Source organism: Oryctolagus cuniculus, chromosome 7 (genome assembly GCF_051225735.1).
Source record: "Oryctolagus cuniculus isolate XC-2025 breed Fujian yellow rabbit chromosome 7, ASM5122573v1, whole genome shotgun sequence".
Lineage (NCBI taxonomy): Eukaryota > Metazoa > Chordata > Mammalia > Lagomorpha > Leporidae > Oryctolagus > Oryctolagus cuniculus.
This window is the reverse complement of record NC_142873.1, coordinates 98,095,784-98,113,878: the sequence shown is the minus strand read 5'-3', so window position 1 is coordinate 98,113,878 and position 18,095 is coordinate 98,095,784. Positions and strand designations below refer to the sequence as shown.

At 39.6% G+C, this 18,095-nt stretch overlaps 1 protein-coding gene across 3 annotated transcripts in view; it reads left to right on the top strand.

Moving 5' to 3' along the window:
- TNNI3K (TNNI3 interacting kinase) overlaps positions 1 to 18,095 on the top strand; it is a 355,192-nt gene that overhangs the window by 333,105 nt on the left and 3,992 nt on the right. For 2 of the 3 annotated variants that reach the window (NM_001204807.2, XM_002715920.6), the window contains exon 24: positions 17,182 to 17,261. The exons of the other annotated variant lie outside the window; for it this stretch is intronic. In NM_001204807.2, the coding sequence (NP_001191736.1) occupies positions 17,182 to 17,261 (80 nt within the window). The remainder of the gene's footprint in view (positions 1 to 17,181; positions 17,262 to 18,095) is intronic. 3 annotated transcript variants of the gene reach the window in all.

Sequence of the window (18,095 nt, the reverse complement as noted above, 5' to 3'; positions counted from 1 at the left end):
AAATATCAGAGAAAGCAATCTCAAACAACATTCTTCTATTTCTGATTGGAATATTGATTGTGTGATTCAAATATGAATTAAAATGAGCATTTTTCTTAGATTCAAAATCTGCTGAATTTTTGCCTTAGCCCCTGGCTTTAGCAGAAAGTTTGCTTGTAGAGAGAATTCAAGATGAGACTGTGAATACATGAAATCCAGCACTGCATGATCCAAAGCTTCAATACATTCATGATCAGAAACCTGAATTGCTAACTCTAAGCCCAATTGTCCACTGGAAATTGAAAAATACAATTTACTAATGAGAGAGAAGAACCCCATGCATTCACTCCAGCAGATCACGGGTTTTCTATAATATGGCCACAGTGTGCAGCAAGAAAACAAGGAGCCACAGTGTGTTCCGCCTAATCCTTCTCGGCCTTCTTAACTGGCCAGGTGATCTCAGTGAATTTCCTGGCCTGCCTGCCCCTCAGTTCCTTCATGGAAAAAAAAAATGGTAATAATCAATCCCACATGGTTGCTGGGAAGATTAAATAAGAATTGTATGTGAAATAAATATTTTCACAGTTATGATTTCAAAAAATGCTTTTGTAGACATCGGTTCAATTGATATTTTCAAGAAACATGGATTTGCAAAGACAGGTGTCATTGAATTGTGAGTGGTATATTCTCTAAGTCACATATCTGCGAGAGCAAGGCAATTCTACAAAGCCACAGTGTCCAAGGCACAAATGAACTTGGCGTTCTTGCTTTCACCGGATAAGTGTTTTTGCAAAGCACTGTTATTTCACAAAAGCCTAATAGTGGCCAGCCACACCCACAATTTTTGTGGCAATATCCACAAAACCTCCAGGGAAGTCTTCTATGAGAAAATCTTTAAAACACAGGAACTGTGGTGATTGTTATAAAAAGTGTTTCGAAGCATTCAGGAGAGAGGGTGATCTCTGCCCCCTGCAGCTGGTTATGGAAACACATGGAAGAGAGGCCTTTGTGGGAGTGCCAGGAATAACAGAAGCTTAACCCTTTCAAGAGCAGGGTGCAATCCCTCTGACACCGTATGGACTCTAGGGTTGCTGTGTGGTCCCCTGGCTGTGGCCAGTGCTAGTGTAAGACCACCCTGGTGACTCACTGTAGGTCCTCCACAGAACCATTTCTTATTTTAAAAATTATACAGGTAAATGCTTTAGCAAAAGGATACTTAAGTGTATTCCAGAAGTAAGCTCATATAAGATTTTCCATTTTTCTCAGATCTGGGGGCTTTGAGCATTCTTTTTTAATGACTTATTTAATTTATCTCTTTGTGACAGAGAGATCTTACATCCACAGGTTCAATCCCCAAATGATCACAACAGCTGGGGCTGGGCCAGGCTGAAGCCAAGAGCTTGGAATTCCATCTGGCTCTCCCACGTGGATAGCTGGGCCCTAAGCCACTTGGGCTATCTTCTGCTGGCTTCACAGGAAGCTAGACCAGAAGTGAAGCAGCTGAGACTCCATCTGCACTCATCTGAGATGTCGTTGTCCCAGGCAGTGACTTAACCTGCTGCACCACAGTTCCGGCTCCAGCCATGGGCATTCATCGTCTACTTTATTCACTTAGCAAATATATATACTAGACTCTGCAGATATAGCAGCAAAGAAAACAAACAAAGTAATCCCTTACCTTATGGTGTTTTTATTCTAGTGTAAGAGGAGTGAGAGACAATTTTTGGATTAAATCACATAGTATTTTCAAATAGAAATGGAGGTAGGGTATACACAAAAAGAGGTGGCTTGCAATTTTAAACAAATGAGTAGGGAAGGCCTCTCCAAGAAGATTACATCTTAGCAAAGTGAACAAAAAACCGCAGCCCACGGGACAGAGTGTTCCAGGCTGTGGGAACAGCAAGCATGTTCCCTGAGGTAGGAGCATATCTGTGAGTTCAGAGAATACAACGAGGAGGCCAGATGGAGTAAGATGCTCATGGGGGAAGAGTAATGGGAAATGAAGTGGAAAAACAAGGGCACCAGGCCAGGAATTGAACATTTACTGAAATTGAGACACATGTGGGACTTCGGGCTGAGAAGTGACACCATTTGGGTCCTTCCTAACAAGATCCCCTTGGATGAAGTACTTTGGAATCAAGAGGAAAAGTTGTCAATTCACTGACTTCTATTCATTTAATTAATTAATAAAAATTTTATTTAGTATATACTATGAGTTAGGTACCAGAAGAGACAGACAAGCAAAAAAGTAATGATGAATCATTGTGATAGAATGCTAAAGAGGGTACCTAAGCAGGTATTGGAGAGGGAGGAAGCCGAGACCTGAAAGATAAGTGGCAGGATCCAGTGGAAGAAGAAAAGTGCTGCAAGCAGAAGTGGTAACGATCTGAGAATTATAACAGCAATAATAAAATGTCTGATATTTATGGAACATCTCCTGATTTGCTAGGCATTCTCAGCACTTTACATGCACATCATTTCGTATGATTCCAACAAGGACAGATGTGTATGACAGGCACTATTTTTGTCCTCACAGTACAGAGGAGGAAAATGAGGCAGAGGAAGGTAAAGGAATTTGCTCAAGAGCGAGAGCTGGGAAGTGGAGGTGCTAGGACTGGAAACCTGGCTTGGAACTCAGACTCTATATTCCTAACCGCTTGGCCAATGTGCACAGAGCAGCTGGGGCTGAGAGATGAGGTTAGAGAAATGACCGGGAGTTCAGTTCAATCAAATTCGTTTTCAAACTATGTTTTGAGTGTAAACTCTGTGCCAGACCCCAATTGCCAGGGCTGTGGAGATAAATAACAAAACATGGCTCCTGTCCTAAAGGAGCATCCTTTCTACTGGGCCAACCATCTAGGCTTAGTAAATACCAATATAAAAATGGTCATGGAGGTCTAGCTGTGCAGAAGGCCACAGAGCACTCCTTACAGAAGCCAGTCATGTTCCTGCCAACACAGAAGGCAGAGCAGTGGTTGGCTCAGCAGGAAATGTCAAACCCTGGGCTGCCCCAGAATTCAAAGAAGCATCACAGCATATCATGCCAGCGTAGAGTAACAGCCCCCACATTCCTGGCAGGAGAAGAGACTTTCGAGGAGAAAAAGGCACCCCCACAACATAATACCATTTTGTTATTCAGGGTCTGACAGCCAAGAATACACAGAGGAGGAGAGAAAACTTGAGTGTTGTGTGATGAGGCAAAAGGTCCCAGAGGTTTGGTATACATTCACTTAAAACAAAAACAAAAAAAAAATTGCTTGTAATTTTGTAATCTCCTTCGGGTGTTTCAAATGGTTTGTGAAGATCAATGTTCTGCATGTTCAAAGACTTTAGGGAGTTTTAAACCCTTCCCATTCAAACTGGTCTGTCATAAAGAACAAAGGAACATGGAATTTCTTGCAGGGATCTGAATTCACACAAAGGAGCCCAGAGATCTAAGATCAACAAAGATGGCCTTTGAACTTTCCTGGATCCTAAAGGGGAAAAGAATATGTATTGCTCTGTAGGCTCCTATCTAGTTGCTGCTTTTATCTTCCATCAATAAAACTGATTTTCTGATTTTTATTTATGTAACCTACCCAGTGGCCGTTAATATAAGTAATGGTTAAAAGCTTGGGTTCACATGGACCTGAGTTCAAATTCAAGTTCTACCACTTAGAAACCCTATGACCTTGGGCAAGCTGGTTGAACTCTCCAAGTCTCAAATTTCTCATGTATAAGATAAAAAGAATATCACCTTTTTCAAAGGATTACATTGGAGTTTGTACATGTCTACTATATGGTCAACACTAAATAAACATAGGAAGTGCATTTTTTTCTGTTTTTCCACTAGCTCATGTACTTTAGTCTTTAGCAGTCATCTTTCGGGAGAAGATACAAAAATGGAAGATGAATTGAAATGCTACTTTCACTGAGATTGCATTATTTGGCCCAAAGGTGGAAGGAAGCATAGGAGAGCAACACGTGTAGGATTTATCTGCTGCTTTAAAGGAGAGATTGGTAAACTACAGCCCATGGCCAAATCCCACTCTATGTTATTTTCTAAATTTTATTGTAAAGTAGCCTCACTTGGTTTACACAGTGTCTATGGCTGTAAGAGTTGAGTAGTTGCTGCAGGGACCATATTGGTCCACAAACCTTAAAATACTGACCGTCTTGCTCTTTCAGAGAAAAGTTGCCTGACCCCTGCCTTAGAAACTTTAAAAATTAATTTTTAAGTCACAGAAACTGTATAAAGTGGCAGCTCATTTTCACATGGAAGAGTATGAAGAGTCCCTTCAAGAAATTTGTGTATTTAGCTAATGACAAGGGCAGTGTTAGGTGCCAGACGTACAAAGACTCAAAGGCAGGGTTCTAATCCCACAAAGACCCCACCTCCAGCTTGGATACAGAAGGATACAGCTCATTGCGAAGTGAGACAAGATCTGTGTGAATGATGAGCAAGTGGATGGAGTAGCATTGAAGCCACTGTGGCTCCGTCCACCTCCATTTGACCACCACAGAAGAGGCACAAATGCATGGGAGCTCTCATTGTCCTCTTGTTCATGATGTGAATCTGTGAGACTGCACTGAGGACACCTAACGAGGAATCATTCTGGGACCTTTTTGGCAATGGTGTAAGGATGGGATGGGTTGAGGAGGAGATAGGAACAGGGAACGTGCTAAGGAGGCTGCTGCTCTAGTACATGTCACAACAGTTTGAGTGGTAGCTCAAGAAATGGAAAGTGGTCAACCAATGACCATAAACTTTATTTGAAAAAACCAGAATTAAACAGGCCCAGATATACATGAGTGAAGTAGCAAGGAAGGACTCATCCACTCATTCATTCAGTTATTCATTTAATCCACATGTATTTGGTGCCTTGTACAAGATAATTGGTTTAGTCAACAGGGATCAAGACACAGTACTTAATAAGAAGTACAAGTCTACCTCTGTTCCTATGTGATTTGCATTGTAGTTGGGGGAGGTAAGACATTTTATTTTTGTTTCTTTCTAAAACAGACCATGAGACAGTAATTTATAAGTTAGGTGTAAATTACTCTTGGAATGTGTGATTTAAAGAAATGTAGTACAGCAAAGGGAAGGAAGGAAAGTAAATATATGATGTGTTGATGAGTAAGCCACTGTTGTGGCCAACTGAGACCTAACCTCACCTTGTGCCCTAAGGGTATAGAACATGCTCTGGAATTTCCCAGTGGGAGCAAGGAAACTGAAGTACTTACCCACCAACTCTTATCCCTGATTGATTGTGTGTGTGGGAGGGAGCATTAACTTACCTCTCTAATGAACAGGGCCAAATACAGAAAAACATGAGCAGATATAGAAACCTCCGAAGATAACTCCCAAAGTAGATCAAGACTCACAGGCAAAGCACTAAGTGTCTGCAATATAAGAGATAAACAATGAATAAATATGCAAGAAAACAGAGTTGGCAATACATGCTATTCAAACAATTAAAACAGGTTGATGAGATGAAAAGTGACTGGAAGACTAGCTTAGATAGAGTAGTGACTAACAAAAACAATTCTGCCATTGGAATACCCTAGAAAATACATTCAGTCAGCACAGAATTCCTAAGGCAGGAAAAAAAAGAGGAGAAATAGGAGGCCATGGTGGTGGTTGGAGGGGAGGAAGCAGAGGGAGGGTGGTACAGGATGAAGTCCCATAAGTAGTAGAGGTCAGGCCATGGGGGCTTTGTGAGCTAGGACAGTGTTAGGATTTTGTTATATGTGTTAGGCAGTCACTGAGAGATTTTAATCAAGGGTGAGATATGAACTGATTTACATTTGTAAAAGCTCATCCTTGCTACTTTTTCCCCCTTCCTTTCTTGAATGATTTAGTCCAAAAGCCATTAGACAAGGCTAAACAAAATTGACTTTGCCACTGAGCGTGGATCATGATGTCAGCATCCAATTAGGGTATGGAAAATGACCATATATGGAGGGTGGGAGTACCAATGAACACTATCTGGCACGAGGTATCAGAAAGTGAGAGGAAAGGTTTTCCATAGAGGGATTGCCCTACCAGGGTTCTAGAGCCTTGTAGGAAGGCACCCATGAGAGCAGTGTTGGAAGCAGTGGCCCTACCTGGGATATTGGGGTTCAAATGGTGAGGAAGATTCCATACAGAGTAGTGGCCACTGTGTTTTTTTGCAGGCTGAGGACATTATACGTATGAAAAAGGAGAGTACTAGAATGAACCCTGTGGTGTTGAATTGCAATTTGACAGAGAGGAAAACATTATAAATGTGTCTAAATATATGTGTAGACCCATATCTGTTCTCTAGCTTTGTCTGTTTTGTGAGAGGACCTGGGAGGAGCAAAATTTCAACAGCAAGGAGGCGACCAACAGCATGCCCAACTCCAAGACTTGAAGAAATGGCAGACTTAGGACAAGCACAAGAAATAGGAAATGAGCCTAGAACATCTTGTGCAGAAAGAGAAGAGAGGTACAAAGACAGAGAGTTACACGTCAAAGGGACTGCTTGAAGGTGCTCAACCTGGCCAACTATGATATGGTTTGGGAGTCAAAATAATGACAATGCTATTATAATTCATTGAAGAGAATGGTAACGGAAGTCCATGTAGGTATAAATAAAGGTGGAAATTGAAATTTGGTTGAAGTAGGGGAAATTTATAGAGTCTCAAAGCAACTCCCCACAAAAAACTTATTAATTACATACATAAAAGGGGCAATTTTATAGTGAAGAAGCCTGTCAGACACCACCTTAATCAAGTAATCCAAATTAACAATACAATAATGGGACAAATCACAATATGAGATACAATGAAAAGAACACAGCAGCACCTCTGTGATACTTCCCACCATAGATGCATAATTTGAATCTAATCATAAGGAAACCTTAGATAAAACCAAATTGAAAGGCATTCTGCAAAATTACTAGCTTGTCATCTTCAAAAATGTCAAGGTTATGAAATTCTAGTAAAGACTGGGAAACTGTTCCAGATTGAAAGAGATTAAAGAAACATGACAACTAAATACAGCATGTGATTCTGAATTGGATCCTTCTGCTATAAAGAGCATTACTGAGATAACTGGCAAGACTTGAATGTGGTTTCAGAGTAGACGGTAGAATCAAATGGTTGTATTGTGGTTATACAAGAGACTGGCTTTATTTCAGGAATATGGTACACTAACATATTTGGGAAATCTTAGACCTTAGATGGGCAACTTACACTCAAATGGTTTGGAAGGAAGTAGTCATGTCACTGTAACAACTTCCATAATGTTTGAGATTGTTTCAAAATGAAAAGTTAAAAGCGTTGATATTCACTGCAGCCATTTGATTGCAGGGTCTTTCCACAATACCCTATTTTGCTTTGTTCACAGGTCCCTCCTCCTCTTTTGAGACCTTGTTTGGCATTCTTTCCTTCTGATGGTGGGGTTGGGGGGATGTCCTTCACAGTCTGCACCATTGTCCCCTGTATTGAGTTTCTTTGTATATGTCTACCTTTCTTTTCATCTCAGAGGGTGGAGTCATGTCTATGTCCTTAGGAACGCAGCACAACTCCTGCCATTGTGTTCAACAAACAACCATGAAGAGAGGGAGAAAGACAAAGTAACAGACCTAAAATTCGAGAATTGTTTCTAGAGTCAACACAGTTAAACTGGAAAACCAGAAGATTTGGCTACTGCTTGGCCTACATATGAAATGCAGCAGTGTGACCTTGAACAATATTTAGATGCTTTTGAGCCTCTACTGCCTCAATGTACATGAGTTGCTAGGTAGAACGAAGGTAATAAGGGTTCTAAAGCATCTAGTAGAATCCCTGACACTTAGCTAGGATGCAATAAAATTTGGTTTCCCATTTCTCTTTAAAAATAAAAATGAAAACCATCAAATATTGCAATTTTAGAATTTTGGGTTTTTTTCCTGGATCACTATGTCCTTGATATATGAACTTAGATAAACTATTTCACTTTTCACTGCCTCAGTTTCTTCTTGGTGTGAGTTTTAGGTTCTCATGCTACTAACATCTCTTAGTTCTAAAAGGTTAAATGCATTCCATTTGTTGTTTGTTGTTGGACGACAGTGCAGAAGGTGAGGGATGTGAAACACTTTGCTGTATTTAAACATGTTCATCAGTTTTAGCAGTCAGGACATGCAAGGCCACCTCCCACTGGTTTATAGAACTGACTCCCTTAGACCCGCTTAAATTAGTAGGTAAATTGAGAGGTGGGCCTATTGTGTTAGGATACTATTGAGCACATTAATAATTTATGAGCCATAAAGGAATTAGCACATTAGCACACACTTTAAGTTCTCTCTGCATTTTTCCTTATTCATAATTCTTTGCCTAATTGCTTTTTCCTTTAAAAATGGGGGAGCTGAGACCTTGGATATTTGCCTAATGGCTCAAGCAGAGCCATGACCTGGTTGCCAAGTCTTTCATTCCTTTTATAGCTTGGGGACATTTGCCATTGAAAGAAAACTGATGGGTTTGATTTTCCTGAAAGAGATATTTTGCACTGACCTCTAACCCCATTAAATGCTTTGGCCGTTGCCCACTCACTGTAATGGGAGTAATAAATTTGCTTTAATTTAGGACATTGTCAAGTAGAATATATTGACAAAAATAATGTTTTGAAAACAACCAGGATGAAATCATGAATAAATAAATATGCTGGACTTAAAAGATAAATCAGCGAATACTTATTCACAAGAGTCTCACTGGACGATTTCAAAGTTAGGCCAAAGGTGTTCCCATTCTAATAAAAATGTCATCTTACTCTTTAGACCAGAGGAAAAGTGGGCTGCATAGAAAGACATTGCAAAGCCCCGCAAAGCATTTATCCCTTATGACAGATCTGTTTTAAATAGACCTATTTGTTTTCAGCTAAATGCCAAAAGGATCAGCCAGATGACTCTCGTAGCCTTTTCTATGGCAAGGCGTTTGTTTTCCTAGTATAAATACCTTTATTAGACATTGCAGCAGACTGTTTTGCCACCTTTTCTTTGTATTAGTTTCTTAGATTGGTGTCAAGGAACAGAAATTCTGTCTCCATCTGATCTGAGTGTGTTTCCTTTGGAGTGAAAGAAATGACCGCTAACTTAAGAGTACTCCTCTTGAAGAACAGGACTAAGGGTGCACCTGGCATTGATCCTTGTGCTCATATTCTCACAGAGGTAACATCGTTATGATAGATGGCAAAACAGTACTGTAAACTACAAAACAAATTTACAAGAAAGACATCAGATGATGTTTCCTTATGCAAAGTCCAAAGGGCTATATCTTCCAGGGTACAGTGGTTTGAGGGCTTTGTTAGTTGTATAACAACTAATTGGACCAATTTGAGTGGGAGAAAATCTTGCCTGAAGTCTTCAATCCACTCATATCCTAGTGGTTTTCTGTTCAACATAGCCAGGGTTGTTGTTTAGGAAGATTAAACCAATACATGCAGCGTAGACAACCTTGTACAAGGTGAGAATGCTGAGGAGAATAGTAAGCATCTCATTTAGAAAGTTTACTTTGTGTGTATCCAATGTTTTCACAGTACTTTTAGGAGATGGGGGAAGTAAAGGTTTGATAGACAAAAAATATAATTTTAAAAAATCAAATAAGACATAAGAAAGCTGTTTCTGCTTTTGCTGTGATTTGAAGAGATTTTCTTTATGAGGAATTTCGTGCTCATTTTTACATACAAAGGATACAATACTCTGTCACTTCTGACTAGTTCCTAAATGTTTACAGAAAAGTAGTGTGATGTGTGCTGCCGTTTAGCATAATGCATTCTGGTAGAAAGCACATGGACCAGAAGTCTGGAAACTTTTTGTTCAACTTCTGCCTTTGCCCTCTTACTAGCTCTGACAGTTTATGCAAGTATTCAAACTTTCTGAGTCTGACTTCCACACTCATAGAATGGAAGTAAAATTCATACTTTCCAGACAAGTCATGAAGGGTTTGGAAAAATATTACAAACTAGTCAATAGAAAAGAATGTGCCAGTTTTAAAGCTTTCTGTAAGTAGAAATTATTATTATTACATCATTATGATGGAACTGAACTACATTTCTTCATTTTTATTCAGTTATTTTAATCTCATCCTGTCAAGCCTTGAAGAATAGTATTTGTCTGATAAAAATCACAAAATCAAAGTTTCCAACTCTGCAAAAGTCACACTCAGTAGAATGTGATTTTTTTAAGGGTTTCTTTTGGACTGGTTAACTATCTGAAGTCTCCTTTGGAATGTAATTCAAACAGAAGCAATTATGGCACTAGAAAATACTTTGAGAATTCATGAAATCCCACAGCCAAAACCATGATTCATTGCTCCAATACCAAAAGCATTTGGCAGGCTATGTTTTGGAAGCCACAACACTGTCTGCTTTCTAGGTTCTAAATGGGGCCATTTGGATTCGTTGTGACATTGCCTGAGCCCGGTACACTGGGGAGAGAGAACTAGTATTCCCCAGTCTCCTCTGACAGTGTTTTCCTTATTTCATCTTGGGCCTGGCATAACAATACAGCTTTCTGGGTTAAGAGGTCACATTGATTTAGGGGTCCTCCTACCTCTCCAGCACTTTACCATGAATATTCTACAAAATTTATATGAAAACCTTCGTGAACCAGCTCTGGATTTCCCAGCACCAGGCTTGCACAGACTGTCATTCAGATCTTTAATGACGGGTTTATGTGAAAGTGCTTTCCCCACACTTTCCTCTGCTTCATCTTGGAAGGCAATGTGGTTCTTCCTTTGAAATGGAGCACTAAAAGAGAGGGTTCCTTCAGGCAAATTGCACAGTTCAGTTTCTACCTCAAATAAAACGCAGATAGAAAAAAGCTGCAAACACCACCCTGAGTAATAGCGGTAATGTATAGCCAGGTTTGCCACGGCACGTGTGTGAAAACTAGGCACTCGGCCTTGGCCAAATGTCAACCACGGCAGATAAGAAAGATAACAATCTTCTGCCTGTGTGAGAACTGTGTGATTTCACCTTGCATTTCTAGTGTGCCAAAGAGAGCTTCTCAAAGTCTACACGATTTATGAATACCTTTTACAAATTTATTTATTTATATTTATTTGAAAGGCAAAGAGAGGGATAATCTTCCATCTGCTGGCTCACTCCCCAGATACAACAGTTGGGACCAGGGTAAACCCTGGAACTCAATCTGGGTCTCCCTTATGTGTGACAGGGACCCCAAGTACTTGAGTCATCACCCACTTCCGTACATTAGCTAAAAGCTGGAATGCTCGATGGAGCCAAGACTTTGACCCAGGCACTCTGATATGAGATGTGGGCATTCCAAGTGTCCTGGCCATTGTGCCAAATGCCCACCCCTGAATTACACATGCCTTCTAAAGGATCATAAAAGGTAAGAACTGGAGGGAACTAGGACAGGTTGTGACTTCCATGGACCCTAGGTCCCCCTGTACCACCTTCAGCTTTAGCTGAAAACACTTCTAGGGATGGGATGGTACCCCCTTCTGAAACAGCTCAGTTTCTTTTTGGAAAACAATAACCCTAATTATTCTCAGTGTCTAAGGCTCAACTTAACTCTGTGATGATGTCATCTATAGGAGCTGAAACAGACATCAAATCTCTATCAGTTCTGGATATTTAGCCTGTAACAATTCAGTATAACCACTTTTCATCTGACATGAATCTCTGCTTCTGACTTACAAATAAGGTGGAGGAAACTTGGTCCAACACCTTGCTGGAATCCAGATATGTATTCTAGACTATGGCTTTCCCCTTCATATTTATCTTCAAAAAGAAAGAAAGCAAATCTAATGTGAGGTTTATTTCCCACAGTGTACCTATGATAGCTTCTAGTAACCAGTATTTGCTTTTTAAGTACTCAAAAAGCCCCTATGTTTCAATCATTCTTTTCCAGAGTTTTGCCTAAAATGTTTAATAACCTACTGGCTTATTTGCAGCCTCTGCGTTATCTCAGCATTGGAGAGTTGAGACTATATTTGGATATATTCTGTCTTCTAGCACTCTCCCCATTCTTGTCACCCTTCTATAATCTTATGTACATGTTTATTTCCTTCTCAATGAATAATATTTTTGCCTAATGTCCTTAGCATGAGTGTCATTATCTCTGCATTTACTTCATCAAACATAATCTCATATTATCATTAGTTTTGAGTATCTTGGTTGTTCATTCACAGACAATATGACTATTTGCAAACAGGATAAGATTGTTCTGACAAGCCAAAACTTACATGGCATGTGCACACAGAAATAAAGATTATATATTGTGGATTTGGGTTTGAATAGGCCTAATTAGTACATAATCTACCATGAAGTTTATGCCCTTAGAACATTGATGAAGAAGCAAGAAATATTCTTAAATTTTGGTTTTATTCTTCATTCTGGATACATTGCTTGTTTCCTCATGTACCTTTGTAAGAAAGTAATGCTGATGATTGCATTTATCTTTACATATACATCACAGAGTTCATCTGAATTCTATACCCTAAAATTACACTTCTCAGTGTTAAAATAACATATATAAATATAATGTGGTAGTTTGAAAAAACTAACCTAAACACTATCTTATTTTTATAACAGAAAATTTCATTCCACACTCACAAAATATATACATGAAAAGCTTCCCATATAGTGTTATCTATCATTCATGTATTTACCTATCTATGATATATTTCATCCTTTTAGTGTAAAAAGACTACCTAGTTGACCAGCAATATGGAAATATTGCAAAATTGAGTGGTTTGCTTACCTGCCATTAGGCCACATTTACTTTCATTGAATTCATGGGGGCAGCTGCATCACTGGAAGTGTCTTATTTTTGCTGACCACAACTTCAGCAGAGGTCCTGCCATATCTCTAACTCTTGGCTCCTGTGGTGAAGTCTGGATGCACCTGGGTTGAAAACAACTAGTTCCATTGGTAGGGATCTGGTTTCTTCTGTTTTGTTTGATCTGGGTATACTTAGCCTCCATCTGTCTGTCATCCTAGAACAGTGTCCAGAGATAGGTGGTTATCTCCTGGGAAGGAAGGTTAAGTCTCCTGGCATGAATTCCATTCAGCAACTGAACAAGCAGGGTGGTTTGGAGATGGGCTTTTATTCACAGGAAACCAGATAGCCATTTGGGTGATAAAATATTTATTCCCTATTATCTTGCTGTTGCCAAGACTACTGCATGTAACACTTTTCTTAAAAGGAGACAGAATGCTAAAAGGATTACACATTTTTAATAGGAAAAATTTTATTTTGAAAAATATCTTGTGTAACATTCTATTGTTCAGAACTAGGTATAGTTTACCACTTAATGTTGATTGAAAGCATGTCATGTCTTCCTTTAAACCAATACCTTTTCTGTTTCTTTTTAATCATTGCTTTCTTCTATGAGCCATCTTTAACTTTATAGCTTGAGGAAGTGAGGCTAAATTGTTCTTAAGGCAGCTAAGGGAACTAATTGGTACAAACTAGGGTTAGCTTTCAGTAAAAATTTGACATCTGTACATGGATATTTTGAAATAACTTCATTTTATTTAACATATTTTTAGCTATTTACAGAGTACTGGGTACTCATAGTAGCTTCTAGTAATCAGTACTTTTTCTTAAGTGTGCAAGAAACCTGTGTTTTAATCATCCCTCCCTGGAATTTTACCTGGAATGTGTATTAACCAACTAGTTTAGTTTGTAAGGTTCTGTCTTATTCCCACTTTGGGAGTATAGTATCCAAAGATCTTAAAAATAATCTCCAACCTCCAGAAACTGTTTAATGGGATTCATTAGCAAACAAACACACAGCATTATACACCAAGCAGGTTCTGATAAGCACTGTGTTGGAAGTACAAAGTAGTAGAGGGGTATGGAAGAGGAAGTGATTAATTCTGACTGGGGGTTTCCAGAAGGTCTTCAAGGAAGATGTTAACCTTGATCCAGGTATTGAAAAATAATAAAAGGAGATAACATTTGTTGAGTGCTTACCAAATGCCAACAGCTTTAAACTTACTGGCCCTTTTCATTCTCGTGATTAACCTTTTAAGCTAAGTCTTGTTGTAAATTTTGTTTTACAGTACACAAGCAAAGCACAGAATAGTTAAATAACTTGACAAAGGTCTGCAGTAGTAAGTGATGGAGTTAGGTTCAAATTAAGGAGTCTAACACAAGAATATTCATTTTTTATCTATTTTCATTTTTTAATTTATTAACATAAAGACAACAGATTTCATGTATTTCATTGGTACAATTCTAAGAGAAACATGCTTTCCTCCCTCTGGCTTTCTGTCCCTCAATCTCTTTCATTCTTTCCTTTCTTTTTTTTCTATAATTTTTGCAAAAACATAATTTCAGTCCACTCTATAATCATACATTTAATGCACCACTAACCATAATATTCAAAAGTAAAAAGTAGAACGACCACAGTTCCACAGGAATAAAAACAAAGGCTAAAAACAACAATCAAATCACGAGGTGTCCATTTTACTCCTATATATTTTTGTACTCTGTGTTAACTACCACCTATCAGAAAAAAAAACATATGATATTTATCCTTTTGGGACTGGCTTACTTCACTTGCTCATTCTTAAGTACAACACCTTACTGTTTCCTTTCTGGATAAATGAAATGTTCACAAGCACATTCAAGCAGTGTAAGCATCTCAGTCACAATCATGGAAAAGAGAATATTCAGGAATGTTTGGAAAATCCAAAACTATTGCTGTGACTTGAACTTGGGAAAACCAAAGTTAAAGAATTGTAGAATACATAGAACACAAGTATCATTGGCTTACAGAGGGCTTGAACCAGCACCTTGAGGAACTGCAGGAGGAAGCAAGACAGTGTTGTATCAAGATTTTTATTACATAAGACCTTGTAGAGGAGACAATTGAGTGACTAGAAGGAAGCACATCATTTAGGAGTCTGTTAATTAACCAAATCCTTCAAAATTGTTTGTTGTCCTCTCCTATGTGTCAGATACCATTCTGAGTGTTGAGTTTATAACAGGAAAAAGTCTCCACCTTCATTATGTGCAAAGAATATACACAATATATAGTATAAAAATAAGCAAGCCAGTATTTAGTTTTGAAAGAGAGAAAAAGAGTGATGCAATGTGATGTGATAGAGGGTGACTAGGCAGACTAGTGGCAACACTGGAATGGTAGTAAGAGAAGACCTTGTTGAGAACTGAGGCCTAAATGAGAGGAACCAGTCATGAGTGAAGGAAGAACAAGGACTCAGCAAACTGTTCTCACTATCCAAGTGATCAATTTCTGTTCACAATTGATCATAATGATAGGACTAAGAGTCAAAGGGTCACATAAACAAGACTAGTGTCTGCAAATACTAACAGATAGAATAAAAAAGGAAGAGAATGATCCAACATGGGAAGTGGGATACACAACAGACTCATAGAATAGCGGATGTCCTAAACAGCACTCTGGCCTCAGAATCAGCCCTTAAGGCATGCGGATCCAGCTGAAAAGCCCATGAGAGTATTTCAGGCATGGAAAGCCAAGACACACTCTGGCAAAAAAAAAAAAAAAAAAACCTAAATGAAAGATCTCCGTGAGTGAGATCCCAGTGGAAAGAACAGGTCATCAAAGAAGGAAGTACCTTTCTCTGAAGGGAGGGAGGAGAGAACTTCCATTTTGACTATGACCTTGTCCAAATATGATCAGAGTCAGCAAACTCAAAAGGCTTCCATAGCTTTGGCAGCTCATGACAAGAGCCTAGGGTGATTACTGATGCCATAAACAAGAGTGTCAATTTGTTAAGTCAACAATAGGAGTCACTGTGCACTTACTCCTCATGTAGGATCTCTGTCTGTAATGTGCTGTACATTATGATTTAATGCTATAACTAGTACTCAAACAGTATTTTTCACTTTGTGTTTCTATGTGGGTGCAAACTGTTGAAATCTTTACTTAATATATGCTAAACTGATCTTCTGTATATAAAGAGAATCGAAAATGAATCTTGATGTGAATGGAAGGGGAGAGAGAGTGGGGGGTGGGAGGGAAGTAATGGTGGGGGAAGAACCATTGTAATCCATAAGCTGTACTTTGGAAATTATATTCATTAAATAAAAGTTAAAAAAAAAGAAAGAAGGTATCAAGAAATCCTGGAGGGATTAGATGAATATTGTAAAAAGTCTAAGTGTCAAGTGGATGGTACCAAGAAAAGGCAAGTGTCACCCAGCATCCAAACAGCCCTGCTTCACAGCCAGGAGCTGGGAATGGGGAGGTCCAGTTTGTGAATCAGATGGTGGAGTTGGTGGGGAACAGGACCAGCCAGCTGTACACATGAAACTCCTTGAGACACGTCCAGAGGTCAATGCTGTTAGTGGCAAAGTTACAAAGCTGACCAAGTCAAATAATGAGACAGTCACACAGGGAAAAAAACAGGACTCCCAAGGGGTCCCAGTGACAGGGCAACACTGAGAATTGGGAGAGTACATCTAATAGTCATCATGATGACTACACTGCCTCAGGACCACCCAAGGAGTAGAAAGAAAAAAAAAATTCAAGGAAAAATAAATGCTCCATGGACAAATCAGAGGGGAAAGCATCCTGTCACCAAAAGGAGCCAGCATCCTGTCTATGCAGTCAGGTCTGCTGTGGAGAAATGATAGCTAAGACTGTGACAAGTGCATGCATGAGATTCAATCAGTAACCAAAGAGCAAGTAGTATTCTACCAAATCTTGAACCGAAAACCATGGACAAAGCCATGAAGAAATGCAAAAAAGAGAAGGCTTATATCATGTAGCATGTGAACATTCATTAATAGTAAGGAGAATGAAGTCAACCAGTGTGGTTGCCTAGCCACCTCCATTGAGGAGCAGGTGAACACTCCACCTGGGGTCTAAAACATTTAGATGTGAATTCTAGATATGCTGTTTACCAAAGCTATAAAATAAATTACTCAATTATTAAAGTCTCAGTTTTATTATCTATAGAATGAGAGAAATGATACATTGCTAATACAGTATGACTACATATAGATGCTTAACACATAGGAATCAGAAATAAATATTATCTCTATCTTATAATAATTATAAGACTAACAATATCACTTGGGCTGTATTTCATTTACATTGGATCTTAGTTACTCTAATTAACTCGGAAGGCTTGCCTAACTAGTCAACTTATAACATTAAAACACCTTTACATCATATTGCCATTTCTCTGGGATCTATGCCTTATAAAAATGTTATTGCAAATTGCCACAGTATGAAGCTATGTATTGCATTGATTTCTAGTGCTAGACAATGTTCCTCTCAAGGCCTGTCATTGGAAGAGATGAAAAGAAGTCTTCAGTACTCACCCATTGACAAATATGGTAAGTTGACAGATTCTCTAGATTTATTAAGGAAAAGACTGCCAAGAAGATGATATCTATTTGTTACAAGGGATAAAACCTTGTATTTTTGAGCCGGCGCCGTGGCTCAATAGGCTAATCCTCCACCTTGCGGCGCCGGCACACCGGGTTCTAGTCCCGGTTGGGGCGCCGGATTCTGTCCCGGTTGCCCCTCTTCCAGGCCAGCTCTCTGCTATGGCCAGGGAGTGCAGTGGAGGATGGCCCAGGTGCTTGGGCCCTGCACCCCATGGGAGACCAGGAAAAGCACCTGGATCCTGGCTCCTGCCATCGGATCAGCGCGGTGCGCCGGCTGCAGCGGCGGCCATTGGAGGGTGATCCAACGGCAAAGGAAGACCTTTCTCTCTCTGTCTCTCTCTCTCACTGTCCACTCTGCCTGTCAAAAAAAAAAAAAAAAAAAAAAAACCTTGTATTTTTGGCCGGCGCCACGGCTCACTAGGCTAATCCTCCGCCTAGCGGCGCTGGCACACCGGATTCTGTCCCGGTTGCCCCTCTTCCAGGCCAGCTCTCTGCTGTGGCCAGGGAGTGCAGTGGAGGATGGCCCAAGTGCTTGGGCCCTGCACCCCATGGGAGACCAGGAGAAGTACCTGGCTCCTGCCATCGGATCAGCACGGTGCGCCGGCCGCAGCGCCTGAGCCGCGGCGGCCATTGGTGGGTGAACCAATGGCAAAGGAAGACCTTTCTCTCTGTCTCTCTCTCTGTGTCCACTCTGCCTGGTAAAAAAAAAAAAAAAAAAAAAAAAAATTTGTATTTTTTAATATCTGGAAATTACAGATACTTTAAAAATATTATTTTATA